The following is a 16550-nucleotide window of genomic DNA, read 5'->3' as shown; positions in this document are numbered from 1 at the left end:
CCTTGTTTATGTCTGCAATTACTGAACCATTCCTAACCTGTTCAAAGCCCTGGTTTCAAGAACATTTCAGGGAATATTTTTGGTTTAAGGTTTAAAGATTATCTCAGGCAATAGTTTTGGGGGTTCATCCAGCCTCCATGGTTCCAGACAGTCTGGATTCCATGACAATTTGAAATTCTTTTCTACAATTTCCCCCTTTTGATCAATATTCTTTTATAGAATCTTAATCAAATGTTCAGCAATGGTAGCCGGGTACCATACAGTGTCGATTTCACTGCACTTGGGAAATTTTAAAAGGGCCGAACTATCAGACCAGTTTCAAGAGACCTGATTTTGTAGGTTACTAGATGAGTGGACCTAAAGTCAAATCACAATGGCTTTCCAATTAGGACAAACCTGTAAATATCTTTAATTAACTTATTTTGAATATATAGTCCATCTACATCATTACACATTAAAATGTAAAATTGTAGCCCTCAAGAAGTCCCCCCCCCCACCCACTGCCAACTCCCACCTGCCCAGTTCCCTCTTTTCTGTCTCCTTGGGTGTCCTTTCTGGGTTCCTTTGTGCTTGTACAAGCAAATATTCTTTTTTTCTTTCTTTATAACCTGAAGACAGCACAGTAGAGGCCCTGTTATGCACCCGGCCTTTTTTTTTTCACTTAAGAATCTGTTTTCTTTTTTTGAACATTTTATTGTGTTTTGGAAACCCTGGTGGTGTAGTGGTTAAGTGCCACAGCTGCTAACCAAGAGTTTGGCAGTTCAAATCCGCCAGGTGCTCCTTGGAAACTCCATGGGGCAGTTCTACTCTGTCCTATAGGGTCGCTATGAGTCGGAATTGACTTAAAAGCAGTGGGTTTGCTTTGGTTTTATTGGGTTTAGATGAAAGTTTATAGAGCAAATTAGTTTCCCAATCAACAATTTATACACAGCTTGTTTCCTGACATTGTTTGCAGATCCCTGAATGTATCAGCACTCTCTCCCTTTCTTCCCTGGGTTCCCTGTGCCCATCCGCCCAGCTTTCCTGTGCTTACCTTCCTTCTGAACTTTGTTTTTGGGCAAATGCTGCCCTCTAGGTCTTGTATAGTTGATTGTTCTGAGATGTACATTCCTCACTGGTGTTCTTGTTCATTTTATAGGCCTGTCTATTGTGTGGCTGGGTTATTATCTCCGGGAGTGATTTCAGTTCCAAGTTTGAAGGGTATCTGAGGGCCATAGTCTCAGGGGTTCCATTAGTCTCTATCACACCAGTAGGTCTGCTGTTATTTATGAGTTTGAATTTTGTTCTACATTTCTCTCCCACTCTGTCCATGACCTACTATCGTGGTCCCTGTCAGAGCGGTTGGTAGTGGTAGCCAGGCACCATCTAAATAATCTATTTCGAAATCATTCCGTCTCAGTACCTAGAGCACATATTCAATTTTTTTCTTTCTTTTGACAGCTACATAGTGACTCCTTACATGAATGTACCATGAGTTGTTTAACCATCCCCTATGGATGGACAATGTTGCAATTGCAAGCAGTGCTGCAAAGATCAGCCTCATACTTACATCATTTTGCACGTGTGCAAATGTCTCTTTAAGATAAATTCCCAGAAGTGAAATTCCTGGGCCAAAAGGTATATGCATGTCTAATTCTCATAGATATTGCCAAGTCGCCCTCCTTGGGGGTTAGACCAGTTTCTCTCCAGCAGTGTGTGAGAATCCTCTTTGGGGGAGGGTTTGGGTTTCATAGATGAGTGGAGCAGAGACCGAGGAGATTAAAATAACACTCTTGGACAAGTGGGAATGAAGGAAGACGGATCATGCTGTGCTTGGACCCCCGAGGCCCTTGGGGAATGGAGAAAGATGTATGAAGAAGAGGCCTGAGACTATACAAGACGGATATGAATCCATCTTGCCTTTGGAGGGAAGTGAGAAGTATCAGATTAGATATTTCAGCACAGGGTTGTTTGGTCTGAATGGCTGGTTGGATGGAGAATCTCTCTAGATTCTGCCTGGATCCAGGAATCCCAGGGTGAGGGACCAGAGAGGGGCTGAGAGAAAGGCTGAGCTGCAGCTGCCAGAGCTGAGAAGGGGGAGAAAGGCAGGATGGGGCCAGGAGTGAAGGAAGGAGAGGATCCAGGAAGCCCTACCTGTCTCCTCAGAGCCGAGTACACTGCCTGGCTCGTAGTAGGTGCTCAGAAGTGTCAGCCAAACAAACGACAGCAAAGGAGCCGGAACACAGTGACGTTCTTCCCTAGATGCCTGAGAAATCCACCTGCCTGCTCTACAACCATCAGCTGGGGATAGGATGCCTGTGGGGATGGGAGCCGATCTGTCTGTTGTCTTAGGCACTGCCTTGGTCAAATCATATACAATCCCTTATCTTGCCTTGTTTCCTATTAAAAAGCCATCTGTCATTCAACAGCTATTTATTGAGCACCTACTATGTGCCAGGCCCTGCTCTTGCTGCTGAAGCTTCCGCAGTAAACAAAATGATCACAGTCCCAACCCTTGTGGATCCTTGGCTGTCTAGTGGGGAACACACAGAGGCAACAAACACGTGCATAAATACGTAATTATGGGGTGTGCCAAGTGCTGTGAAGGAGAGCCAGGCTCTGTAAGACAGTGGTTAGGGAAGGCTTCTCAGGGCAGTGACATTTAAGCTCAGTTCTGCAGGACGCTGGGCATTGGCGAGGTCAAGAGAAAGGGAACAGTGTGTACAAAGGCCGGGAGGTGGGAGAGAACCTGGGGTATTTGTGGAGGTGGAAGGACAACGTGCTGGAGCTCAGGGTGAGGGGGATCAAGGTGAGGCAGAGAAGATACCTATGGTCCAGAGCATGCAGGCTTGGAAGCCACGCTAATGACTTGGTGTTTTCTTCTAAGTGCAATTACAGGACATTTATTAAAGGTCTTAAGCAAGGGAGTTACCACCATAGGTCCCTGGATGGTATAAGTGGTTTGCACTTGACTACTAACCTAAAGGTTGATGGTTTGAATCCAACCAGTGGCTCCATGAAAGAAAGGCCTGGCAATCTGCTTCTGAAAAAATTACAGCCAAGAAAACCCTACGGAGCAGTTCTACTCTGTAACACGTGGAGTCGCCTCCAGTCAGAATTGAGTCCGCAGCAACAGGTTTGGTTTTTGGTTTTGCCGTCCAGTTGATTCAGACTCACGGCGATCTCATGTGTGTCAGAGTAGAACTGTGTTCCATAGGGTCTCGATGGCTGATGTGTTTTTAGAAGTCGATCGCCAGGACTTTTTTTCCAGGGCACTTCTGGGTGGACTTGTACTGCCAAACTTTGGGTTGGCAGCTGAGAGCATTCACCATTTGTATCACCCAGGGATCAAATGTCTCTTTCGAAAAGATCATTCAGCTGCAAAGAATGGGTTAGAGGGGAACAAGTAACACTAGACAGACCCGGAACATGGGGTGGTCAAGTTCACCCTAGCCTTCCTAGAGTTCAACATTTATATTTGTGTGAGTGATAAATTACACACTGGGGAACAATGTGACAAGAAAGCATAAAAATGGCGTTAAAAAAGAAGAAAACCTGTGGCTATTGAGTCGATTCTGACTCGTAGTGACCCTATAGGACAGAGTAAAACTGCCCCATAAGGTTTCCAAGGAGCACCTGGTGGATTTGAACTGCCGACCTTTTGGTTAGCAGCCGTAGCTCTTAACCACTACACCACCAGGGTTTCCTAAAAATGGCCTTGCGCTGCCATTTTTACAGGGAGTCTCTAATGCCATCTTGGTCTGGGCACCCCATATCACTCCCTCTCGGCAGGGACGCCCAGCCCCGGCCCTCAGGCTAGTGTCTCCAGCCTGGGATCTAGCTGTCAGCAGAGGCAGGAACCATGGGAGTTTTCCAGTGTGTGTAGAGGGGAGCACAACACTGCATTTAGGAGAAAAAGAGGAACTGGGATCAAGCTAAGCTGAGTTAAAGTCAAAGAGGTCACTTTGTGTCAGGACTTCTTGGAGGCTTTGATGGGAAAATGTACTTCGCGAACCTCCTAGAAGGGCCTAGAACAGAGTGTGTTCCGTACTTACTTGGAAACTTTGGTTTTCGTTGAACAATTTGCTACAAACCTATGCCATGAAACACTGCTCTAAATGCTCCCTGTTTGCATTTCTAGGGTGTATATGCCCAGTTCCCTCTCATCACCTCTTCTCAGGGAGGTGGAGAACCATCCTCGTTAAATTACAGATGGGGAAACGGATCCGTGAAGGGTCACCCGAGTACTGGGTGTCATTAGTTACTGTGAAGTAGGCGCAGACTCATGTGACCTTATTTACAAGTGAACGAACCTTGCCCAGTCCTGCACCATCTTCAGGATCTTTGGTACGTTTGAGTCTATCATTGCGGTTCTTGTGTACTACCTTCCAACTTGAGGGGCTCATCTTCCAGCACTGTGTCAGATAATGTTCTCTTGTGATCCATGGGGCTTTCCTTCCTAGTCTGTCTCAGTCTGGGAGCGCCACTGTAACCTGCCCACCATGAATGACCCTGCTGGTATTTGAAATACCAGTGACATAGCTTCCAGCATCCTAGCAACACTCAAGCCGCCACAGTACGACACTGATAGGTAGGTGGTGATGTTGGAGGGCCCTCAGTTGTTGGTCTTGATCTACAAGCTAATCACGGAGTACCGCCTGGTAGGCTGTGGGGTGTCAGCTTCCGTTACCTCTCCTGCCCATGTCTTATGGACATCGCCTTGTCCTGCCTACTTGGGAACATCACCACTGGTGACCAGAAGCCTTTCTAGTCCTCATCATCTCATGGATTTGGGGGAAATAAGATGACCTCTCAAACAAGAGCTTATGTGCCCTATTCTATGGGGAAGCAGTGGGGTCCAGCATTTCTGCCCCCATTCTGAGCACCATTGCTTTTCTGGCTCTAGGATAAAGTGCCTCCTGCCTGTATCACTGTGTTAGGTGCTGTCCAAGAGGATGTGGTCATTTCTGTCCCCCTGCCCTGGTGTCCTGACTCCAGTGACGTGAAGGAGAAATACCAACAAAGAGAAGGAACTCCATAAAACATTTTTCAGTAGGTGACATTTTTATTCTACATCATTAGCAGGGCAGGGGACAGGGCCAAGAACCCACCTCCACAACCCCACGGGAAGACAACTAGGAGAATTATGTACATCTACGGTGGGCACAGAACTGAGGCCAGGACTTCTTGGGAAGTGGCGGGAAAGACTTCATGCTTAAGCCACGGCGGCCAGGCCGACCTGGTTGTTTGCCCTGTCAAAGACGGTATAGTACTGGCGGATGAAGACATCACCCAGGATCCAGAGCTCCCCAGAGTAGGTGTCGAGGTCCATGCCCTCTAAGCCGACGACGCAGCTCTGATCCTCCTGGAAAAAAGAAGAAGAATACCAGAGATAGGACACAGACCCAGCAGTGACAGGCGCTTGGGAATAAAATCAAGTGCACCCTGGTCCGGCTGCAAGGCACGTGTGGGGAGGAGCTTCCTGGCTCTGTGTCCAGGGAGCTTGCTGTTCTTGGCCTGGGGTCTGCCTGTGTAAGCTGTTCACTGTGCTGTTGGCTCCCGGGGATTACTGGACATTATCTGGTATTTCTGGCAGACATACAAGCTCTGACATCAGCACTGGAGCTAAGGGGTTTAGGGAGAACTCAGCTGCTGGGGAGGATTTTTAGAAACCCTGGTGAACAGGCTTTTTTCATTATCCTGATCCCATCCAGTGGCAAACCAGACCAGCTGCAAGTCCAGTATATTCACTAGGTCACAGGGCCACAACCTTGGCTACACATGAGGATCAACTGGGGAGCTTTGAAAGACTACCCCTTCCCTCTGCTCAGGCCTCACCCCCTACTAATTAAATCAGAATCTTGGAGGGAGGGACCTAGGCATCAAGACTTATTGCTGAATAGCATCGGCCCACTGGACAAAACTGGCCTTCCACCTAGTGTTGTAAGTCAGCAGAAGGCAAGGGACTCTCCTGTGACTCCTATGACTAAAGATGGATTACTCAGTAGCGATAGTAGGGGAGTCCCAGGGAACTGCAAATGGTTAATGTGTTCAGGTGCTAATTGAGGGGTCGGAAGCTTGAGCCCACCCAGAGGTGCATTGGAAGAAAGTCCTGGAGACCTACTTTCAAAAGATCAGACTTTGAAAACCCTGTGGAGCATAGTTCCACTCTGGCACACATAGAGTTGCCATGAGTTGGAACCGACTCCATGGTAACCGGAAAAAGAGGTAGTAGGAGAATCTTAGAGAGCTCTGGTGGCAGAGTCGTTAAGCCCTCAGCTGCCAACCGAAAGGTCAGTGGTTTGAACCCACCAGCCGCTCCGTGGGAGAAGGATGCAGCACTCTGCTTCGGTAAAGATTTACTGCCTTGGAAACCCTATGGGGCTTTTCCACTCTGTGCTGTGGGATTGCTATGAGTCGAATTCGACTCCATGGCAATAGGTTGGGTTTGGTTTTGTAGGAGGGTGTTAAGTTCTGACGCTACAGAAGTTACGACTTCCATTTGCCAACCCTTTTGTATCTTTGATGGGGTCAATCTCACTTGATTACCCCAACCGCACTCTGAGGTTGGAGAAAGCTGACATCTCTAGTTTATAGACGAGGAAACTGAGGTTCAGAGAGGTTGTGACTTGCCCAGAATCAATGGGCTAGTAATTGAGACCCAGGCTTGGACCCAGGTGTCCAACTCAAAATCCCCTTTCCATGCCACTATCCTTTGCTTCACTGTTTTCCCTGGGGTGCTTCATCTGAATTCTCATCCATGCCTTTATTTTTAATATATTCTTTGAAGGCTGCCCAGAGCAGATGTGAGTTTGCCTCTTGGCTTCAGCTTGTAGAAGTGCACTCTCCCTGTGCAAAAGCTGCACCCCTCACCACATTATGGGTGGGCACGTCTAAGAGGTGGCCCAGAGTCCTCTTACCTCCACGATGTAGGAACTGGGGGACACAGGATACTGGACACCATTGATGGTGAAGACAATGTTGGGAAGGCTGTCGGCGGTCGAGCAGCTGACCTGGAAAGAGCAAGGGATGGGAAGATTAGAAGGGCTTTCATTCTTTCTGCACAGTGGATCCACCACTTGGGTATAGAAGAAGGCAGTCAGGGCTGGATTTACCTCCTCTTCTGAGCTGTCTCCGAGACCGAGGTACTCCTGGATGTTGGCAATGGCAGTGGTTGGGCCAGCCAGTAGAGAGGTGCCGGTGTCAATAATGGCCTGGCAGGTGTCGCTGCAAGCGACGGACTCTCCATTTATGCTGACGCTGAAGATGGGATGCAAGTGAGGATCCTCTGAACTCACAGAGAGTACACCTCCCCAAGGGGGAACCAGGTGACCCCAGAGGGTCCTTCCTCCCCTTCAAAAACATCTTTTCCCATACATAAAATTTCACCGTTTCTCTCATTCACACACTCATCCATTCATGCATTCATTTATTCAAGAAGTACTTATTGAGTGCCTACTTTGTGCCAGGCATGGGCGGTGCAAAGATAAACAAGACAAAGCCACACAGTTTCTGACTGCAGGGAGCTTCCATTCTAACTGGAGGGACAAGTTATGATAGAAAAAGCTGGCTGGGCAAGAGCAGGAACACAACCAGGGTGGGTGGGATGGGGAAGAACTTGGGAAAACTCTTCAGAGACGCAAAGACCCAAAGGTTGTGCAGGAGACGGGGAGGTGAGTCCTGGAGGGGCATCATAGGCAGAAGAATCGGCATAGAGGGAATGGCAGAGATAAGAGGGGCAGGTGTGGGAGCTGAAGGAACTGGTGAAGGGTCAGCATGGTCAGGGTGGAGAGAGTGACCCACTTGTCCCATTTTGCCTGGGACTGTCTTGGTTTAGTACTAAAAGTCTCACTTCCTGAGAAACTGCCCAGGCCTGGGCAGACTCGGACAACTGGTTACTCTTGGATCCAGGCAGGGGCCAGAGCAGCTGGGAAGTGGGGCAGGGTGGGGGCAGGAGTCCAGTCATGGAGAGAAGGGATGGGGAAAAAATGGCCTGAAGCAACTTCTCGGCAATGTCACTTTCTCCCTAGACTGAAAGTGACACATTTCCTAGAGAGGGAGGAACACGTGCTGGTCCACAAGTCCCTGAATGTGTGATGTGTAGACAGGTTGGGTTCTCCAGCTCCCCCCCTGCCAGGAATGCCAATAGAGGATCCTGCCTCCTTGACCAGAATGACAAGTCTGTCTCATTCCTGCAGAATGCCTGGGGTTCCCAAACAGCCCTCTCCTCCAGTAAGGTGCCTTTCTCGGGGGTTTCTCCTAGACACCAACCCCAACACTTCCCTGTACTGGCTGTTCCAGGGGGATTCTGAAAAGCTAGTTAAGGCTGAATCCATAAAGAAATGGGATCTGGGCCCCATGCCCACGTATTACCATCACCTTTGATCTCACCTGTCCAAGGTGATCTGCCAGTAGCCCTCATAAGAAACAGGCACCCAGTTCAGGCTTCCAGTATAGTAAGAAGAATCAATGCCACCAAATATCACCACACTGCCACCCTCTTCATAGCTGTAGAAAAGGGGGAAGAAGATAGTCATTCGTTTGTTCATTCATTCATTCAGTATGCAGTAACTGAGCATCTAGTATATGGATCTCAAAAGCTACCTTTTACTGGGCCATAACCACTGCCAGGAGCTATGCTGGATGTGTGACAGACATGGCTTCTTTTAATTCTTATATCAAGGCAAATGCAATATTATTATTTAGCTCCACTTTACAGATGAGGAAATGGAGGCTCAGAGAGGTGAGGCAACTTGCCCAAGGTCACACAGCTGGGGAGTGGCAGAAACAAGATTAGAACCCAGGTCTTTGTGGTTCCAAAGTGTGTGGTTCCCACCACAATACTCACTGCAGTTGCCACAGGGAACATAAGAGAAGTGATATACAACAGTGTTTGCTGCTAAGGACTTGATGGTGCAGCTCACTAGTTCTCTCAGCCAGGTGCAATTTTGCCTTCAGGAGACATTTCCCAGTGTCTGGAGACATTTTTGATTGTCACAACTGGGTGAGGGAAGGGGGAGCTGCTGGCATTTAGTGGGTAGAAGGCAGGGATGCTGCTGAACAGCCCCCCAAACAGAGAATTATCTGGCCCAAAATGTCAATAGTGCGGAGACGGAGAAGTCCTGTTCTAGTTGGAGAGATAAGTGGCCCCACTTTAAATATATAAGTACTCATAAAGGCACGTTATGTTTAAGAGCCAACTTGAGTTTTAAGCGGCAACGAAGAAAAAAAGGATAAAAGGACCCTCACGTTGTAAATTGCAGGGACCCTTGGATATTCATTTTTTAAACCTCTAAAGTTTCAGCTTAGATAGTGAAGCAAATATAGATGGTAAAAAAAAAAAAAAAATTTAATCACCAAAGGACTTGCCACTTATAAAACATAACCCCAGCACTTAGACCTGTCCCATTTTTGCTGTAAATACCTGACAGTACAATGTAATACCATGAGGTTCTGGCAGAGTTAGACGAACCAACAACTGAAGAAGAAAAACACTAATGACCTCACAGTCCTTTCAAAAGAGAATGATGTGAGTGTTGTCGGATTAAGAAAGGCCCTTGGAAAAGCTGATGACACCCTCAGATATTCTTGTTAAAACTGATTCTTGTCATGGTCATGCTGCAAACATTCAAGGCTGAGAAGATAGGGAAAACTACCAAACCAAAACCAACACTTGATTTATCTCTTGTTCATTCTTGGAGATAGCGCATAGTTGTGGCTGGAGTCTATACCTTGTTAAATAATGAAACTTATTTTCATCATTTTTTAGTTTCATCACTTAAGATATCCCGATCGAATCTTTTTAATTTGTGGTATAAAATTTTAGCCCCTACGTTAAGTGGATTTACTTTAAATGGCCTCTTTGAGGCGGGGGGGGGGGCAGTGATGGGAGTACCTGAGTGCTACAGATGGTTAGTAGCGTGACTGCTAACCGAAAAGTTGGAGGTTTGAGTCCACCTAGAGGTGACTTGGAAGAAAGGCTTAGTGATCTACTTCCAAAAAATCAGTCATTGAAAACTCTGTGGAGCCCAGTTCTACTCTGCCACACGTGGCGTTGCCACGAGTCGGAGTTGGCTCAACAGCAACTTTTTTTTTTTGAGGAAGGTCAGTGATGAGGGAACTGCTGCTAGAAAGCAAATGGCTAATGACAAGTGAGTTGGTAGGTCAGGTGACAAAGACTCAGGCTGGTGAAATAAGACATAATGAAGACAGTTCAGGAGAGGGAGATTTGGCAGCATTATTTCTGCAGCCGTAGACATTAACCTTTCAAATCCTTTGTTTCCAAGACCCTCTCCACCCCGCTTAGCCCTGGACTACTCACTGCTGGGCCAGGTGACCATGACCTCTCAGAAGGCCATCCCTTCCCAACTTACGAGCTCAGGTAGACGGAGAAGAGGTCCTGGGAAACTAGGCCCTGGTCCCATATGTTGTCAAAGACGGGTGTGGCATCAGAGGAAGAAATGCTGGGGTAGGCCAGACCCAAGATGCCGTCGAAGGGGCTGTAGTACAGGAAGGAGCCAGGTTCCGTCTCACTCAGGCCAAAGATCTGGTTGGTGTCGGAAATGCCTCCAACCTGAGTAGGGAAACCGAGATGTTCACAGTCAAATTGTGCTTGTGGAGCACTGCTGAGTGCCAGCCGTAGGCTCAGGGCGTCCACAGTTCGTTCATTTTGTGGTGAACTCTGCCTCCGGGCATGCCTGGCTAGAAGGTCCCTTCTTTAGACTTGGGGCAGGGAGGAGGGTGAGGAATTGTCCCTTGGAATGCTTGTTGTTCTGCTGGAGGTAGCCATTGCAGCTGGTCTCCAGATGGCCACAGCCTGTGACTGGGTGTGAGATTTCTCTGTAGAACAGATGGTCACCGGTGTTTGTGTTTCTTATGAACAGATGCAAAGCAGACCCTGGGCAAATCTGGGCCCTTGACCCCGGATGTACCCTGGCAATGGGTGGGGGGGTACCTTGTGCAGCTTTTGTGACTTCAGGGGGCTGTGGGTGGGGGGAGGAGAAAGAGGAGGAGGTGCTAAAAGAGAATTGAGCCTTCACCTCCTTCCCCCCACCCACCTCCATAGCATTTAGCTTGGGTGGGGCTGAGGTTGGCTCATGGCTCCATGCACCCTACCCCTTTACCTACCACCACCCCACTTCAAAATGTCTGTGATGTCTCTTTCACTCTCTCCCCACCCCTAATCAGGCTGCTTTTGTGATCACTGGGACTGTACTGCTTGAGTGAGCCAGATATGAAGGGGGCATGCTGTGGTCCTCAGTGTTCCTGAGGCTGGCCCCAGGACTGGCCAGGACAGGTGGCGAGCCAGCAGGTGCTCACCTGGACGGTGTCGTAGCCGAGGATGCCTGTCATGCTGCCAGTGCCATAGGTGATGGAGACCGTCTCGCTGGTGCTACGGTAGGTGGAGGAATCATCAGGGTTGAAGCGGTTGTGGTTGGCTGCAAGGAGAGCAGTGACATGGTGAACCTCCAGGAGACAAGTGAGGGTCATGGGCCTGTAAGGTCTTCCTGGGATGGGGTGCCTTGGCTCTTGGTGGGGCTTTGGAGGGGAAAGGTGAGCTTTCCCTTAGACCTTTGGAGTCCAAGTGTCCCCAGGTTCCATTCCTGTCTTGTTGGATCAATTGGGGCCATCTCACTGATGGAAGGGCCCCAGTCACCCTATGGTCCTCCCAAAGACTCCCCCAGGAAAACACAGATTGGAGCAGACCGATGGCTGCCCATGGTGATGAGCCTTCATATCCACTGGGGACAGCCAAAGTTCCATTTGTAAAGGAGGCAGATTCCATAGGCACTCCTCTTAATTAGAACTCAGGTAGCAAACTGGAAGAGGAAGGAACTAAAATACTGTCCAGAACTTGCAGTTACCAAACAATCTTGATTATCCAATCAATAATTTTGTTTTCAGCTGATAGCATCACTCATCCCTAGTCTGCAAGATCTTACCCCAGACTTTTACCCCACCGGCTCTCCTATAGTCCTTTAGCCCCATATCACTTTTGGCCCCATGCCCTTTCTCCCTGGAGCTGTGGTTATTTAGGAGAGCTTCCCTCTGCCTTCAGATTATAAACCCCTTGAGGGCAGGGACCATGTCACAATCACCCTTTATCCCCCAGAGCACCTAAGCCCTGTCCCCAACACATAGTAGGGGCTTAGCAAATGCCCATCACGTGAATCCCTGAGGGACTTCACAGGTTTGATGTTTGAAGCCATGAGTGTTCAGGCGTCCCCGGGGGCAGGGCTGGACAGGGCCGGGCACTCACTGCAGGCAAGGCTGGAGCAGTAGGTGGAGGGCACCCACAGGTTGGAGGAGCCGGTGTCAAAGATGACGGTGAACTCCTGGGCGGGAGTTCCGATGCCAATGGTGCCGAAGTACTCCACCTGCCAGGGCAAGGAGAGCACAGTTCATGACCTGGGGACTCCCCATCCTGAGAAGGGAGGACAGCCTCCCCGGGGACTGGGTCTGGGTTGTTTCCTCTCTCCACCTCCCCACTTTTCCCTTCGCTATTCTCCTTGTCTTCCCCTCTCCAATGCAGCCATCCTTCAAGCCCATCCCTGGTCTCCCTTCCTCCTTCAAGTCTTTTGTGATTGCTACCTTGATTACCCTCCAGCACCACTGATGTTTTTGTTAGTTGCTGTTAAGTCGATTTTTACTCATGTTGACTCCAGGTATTTTGGAGTACAACTGTAGTGTTTTCTTGGCTGTAATCTTAATGGAAGCAGATCTCTAGGCAGTACTGCTGGGCAGGTTCAAATCCCCAACTTTTAGGTTAGTAGTTGAGCACAACCCGTTTGCCCCACCTAGGCACCTCAAGCACCATTAACATCTAATAGTAACAATCATTTAAAAAAGCAATTGCCATCTAGTCAATTCTGACTCATGGCAACTCCATGAATGTCAGAGCAGAACTGTGGCAATGCTCTCCTCTTTGCCAGCTTTGTTGCAGCCACACTGGTCTTCTCACTATTCTTTGAAGATGACAAGTTCATTCCTGCCCCAGGGAGTCTTTGCATTTGCCAGTCCTTGTGCTTGGAAAATGTTCACTCTGAATCTTTTCTTGGCTGACTCTTCATCAGTCATTTAGAGCTCTCATCAGATGTCACCTTCTCCAAGAAGACTTTCCTGATCGCTTTATCTAAAATTACTCCCCTATCCCCAATACTCTGCTTCCGTTTAATTTTTCTCCTTGGCATTTGTCGTTATCTGAAATTATCTTCTTGCTATTGCTAGTTAGAGTTGAGTCAGTTATGACTCAGGGTGACCCCTTGTGTGCAGAGTAGAACTGCCTTTTGAAAGCAGGTCACCAGGCCTGTCTTCCGAGGTGCCTCTGGGTGGGTTCAAACTGTCAACCTTTTGTCTAGTAGTCAAGTACTTAACCATTTCTGCTGCTCAGGTGGCCCCAAATTGTCTTATATACATGTTTATTTGTCTCTTATTTATCTGCCCTTCTAGAATATGAGTTCCAAGACCTTTGCTTATTCACCATGGTATCCTCAATCCCTTACACATAGTAGGTGCTTCATAAATATTTGTTGAATGAATAAATAGGCTAATGTTTACTAAGCTGTTACCAAAGGCCGGGCCCTATGCTAAGACCTCTAAAAGTGTTATTGCATTAATTACTCACATCAACCCTCTGGTGGTAGATAATACCTTTTGCCATCAAGTTGAGTCTCACTCATAGCGACCCTATAGGACAGAGTAGAACTGCCCCACAGGGCTTCTAAGCCTGTAATCTTTACGGAAGCAGATTGCTACATTTTTCTCTTACAGAGTGGCTGGTAGGTTCGAACCGCTGACATTTTGGTTCGTAGCTGAGCGCTTAACTGTTGCGCCACCAGGGCTCCTTGTGGTAGGTAATAGCGGTTCTGTTTACAGTCCCGAAAACTGAGGCTCAGAATTTCAGTGACTTCCCCAGGGTTGCATGGCTTGGAAGCATTTGAGCCCAGATTTGCATCAGGTCTGGTAGATTTAGAGGCCAAGCCCTTAGCCACCAGGCAACATTACTTGGTATCCTGGGCCCTGTGCCATTCACAGAGTAGGAACATAGTGTCTACTCAAGTATGGGGTGTTGCTCATGGGGTCACCAAATAGAACAACCAGAGTGATCTTCCTGAGACTCAAATCTGATCACGCTAGCCCCCCTGTTTGAGATAATTCAGGGGCTGTTAGGACCCAGACCGCCGTCTATCCCTCGGCCTCCACGACTCTATGTGGTCAGGCCCCTGGGACCCCTCAGCCTTGCTTTGCACCACCCTCCTTCCCTCTCTGGTGGCACAGTGGTTAAGTGCTATGGCTGCTAACCAAGAGGCCAGTAGTTTGAATCCACCAGGCACTCCTTGGAAACTCTATGGGGGCAGTTCTACTCTCTTCTATAGGGTCGCTATGAGTCGGAATTGACTCGTCAGCAGTGGGTTGGGTTTTGGTTTTCCCTCCCTCTCTGCTCCTCATGCATTCTTTCCTCAAATGCACTCCACTCCCTCCTGCTTTGGCACAAGCCCCCTTCTCTGGAATTCTCCCCACCCCACTTGGTAGCTCCTGTTCTTCCTTCTCTGCTTCAGGAAGGCCTCCCTGCTCATCACCATGTCACCTTCTCATGTGCCAGACCCTCACTTTGTCACCCTCACCCTGGCCGTACTTTTCATTTGTTTGTGTGGCTCACTGATCACTGTCCTTCTCCCCCTACTAGACTGTGAACTCCAAGATAGCAGGAACTCTGCATGGCTTTGGTCACTGCTGTCTCCCCAGGCCCAGCACAGTGCCTGACACATAACAAGGTGCTCAGTGTAAATAAACATGAATGAATGCATGAGAGCAACAGCTCCAACTGTGAGTTTTCTTGACCTCCCAGTGCCACTGAGATCCAGGGAGCAATCCCCAGTGATACTAACTGGCCTATCCTCTAAGAGCCCTGGGAACCCCTCTCCTCCTGGCCAGGTCCTTGGTGTGGCGGGCTGCCTGCCCATGCACTCACGTCCAGGTAGTTCTCCAGGGCCTGGGTGTCCAGCAGGGAGCTGGCCTCCTTGGGGAAGTACTTGCTGGCTGGGTTGAGATGGTGCGTCTTCAGGAAGTCATCGAGCAGGCCATGCTCTTTCAGGTTCCGTCTCAAGGACTTCTTTCTGAAGAGGGGGACCCTGGGGCAGAACATTTGCAAACAGATGGTTTAGGGGAGGACAGTATTTAGGCAAGGATTCTGCCCCTGGGTACAGCGGAAGCCCCAGAAGGAAAAGGCAACCCCGGTCGGTCTAGGGGAGAAGCGAAGGAAGAAAGTCAAGATGCGAGAGTCCCCTGCTTTTTGCATTTTGCAACGTGCTTCTCACACGTCAATATTTTATTTAATCCTCACAGAAACCCCATACCCATACCCCTTTGCAGCTGAGTTGATTCTGACTCATGACCACCCCATGTGTTTCAGAGTAGAACTGCTCCATAGGGTTTTCTTGGCTGTAATCTCTACAGAAACATATTGCCAGGCCTTTCTTCCACAGTGCCACTGGGTGGGTTCAAACTGCCAACCTTTAGGTTAGTCAAAACCAAAAGCAAACCCAGTGCCGTCAAGTTGATTCCAACTCATAGAGACCCTATAGGACAGAGTAGAACTGCCCCATAGAGTTTCCAAGGAGCACCTGGTGGATTCGAACTGCCAACCCTTGGGCTTGGGTTAGCAGCACATAACCACCACGCCACCAGTTTAGTAGTCAAGCGCAAATTCTTTGCACCAACGAGCAACCCCATAAGACAAATTATATTCTCCCTGTGTACAGATGAAGAGGTAAAGTGATTTGTCCAAAGTTACACCCCTGGCTGGCGATGGAGCTGGGAACCCAAGGCTGGCTACACTCGAAGGGGGGACTCCCCAAAAGGGCAGAGAGAGAGAGAGAGAGAGAGAGAGACAAGGAAGGAAGGCTCCACACAGATGAAGACAGGCAGGAGTTGAGTGAAGGAAGGAGAAGATTGGGAAGAAAGAAAGGCACACGGGCTCAGAAATGCCCCTCGGAAGCTGTTCTTGGCCCCGTGTCCCCTGACTTACTTGTAGAAGCACTCAGAGAGTGCCACCAAGCTGAGCAGCAGCAGCCACTTCATGGTTCTTCTGGATCCCAAGTCACCAGAGGAGGAAAGATGGGTGGAAGGTATAGAACAGCAGGCAGAGCTGCCCCTTATATACAGCACAGGTCCTCCCTAATCGGCCTTATCAGCCTCCGAAGGTCACCTGTTATCCTTGCCCCAAACAGAGAAGGTCACCTGTTATCCTTGCCCCAAACAGAAAAGTTCCTGATAACATTGTCCCCCGCCCCTGAGCGTGTTCTGAGAAGTTTCCAGCTGAGTAGCTTTCCATTGTAGCCACGTCTCACGGCTGGGATGGACCTGAAGGGAAAGAGAGTGATTGAGTGGCGGCTTATTCCTTATGTAATGAAAAAGGAGTGAATTCAAACTTGACAAGTTGGATATTTTGACAAAATCGGTCTAAAGTGCACTTAACCCAACAGCTGTGTTCAGTTGAACTTGTTGAAGGAGCTCGATGGACGCTGATTTTTCCCAGGGGGACAGTTGGCTGGGGGTCTTAGAGGGCAGCC

The 16550-nt window shown here is 48.8% G+C and overlaps 1 protein-coding gene across 1 annotated transcript; it reads right to left on the bottom strand.

The window, feature by feature from the left end:
• Positions 1-5146: 5146 nt before the first annotated feature.
• Positions 5147-16059, bottom strand: LOC126078931 (pepsin A-1-like). Its single transcript, XM_049889753.1, has 9 exons — positions 16007-16059; positions 14951-15110; positions 12239-12356; positions 11299-11417; positions 10353-10552; positions 8371-8487; positions 7095-7239; positions 6900-6992; positions 5147-5344 (listed from the first exon to the last, which is right to left on the bottom strand). The coding sequence occupies exons 1-9, from the start codon at positions 16057-16059 to the stop codon at positions 5195-5197; spliced, it is 1155 nt and encodes a 384-aa protein (XP_049745710.1). The 3' UTR covers positions 5147-5194.
• Positions 16060-16550: the final 491 nt, after the last annotated feature.

Source organism: Elephas maximus, chromosome 7, assembly GCF_024166365.1.
Source record: "Elephas maximus indicus isolate mEleMax1 chromosome 7, mEleMax1 primary haplotype, whole genome shotgun sequence".
NCBI lineage: Eukaryota > Metazoa > Chordata > Mammalia > Proboscidea > Elephantidae > Elephas > Elephas maximus.
This window is presented reverse-complemented; position numbering and strand designations above follow the sequence as displayed.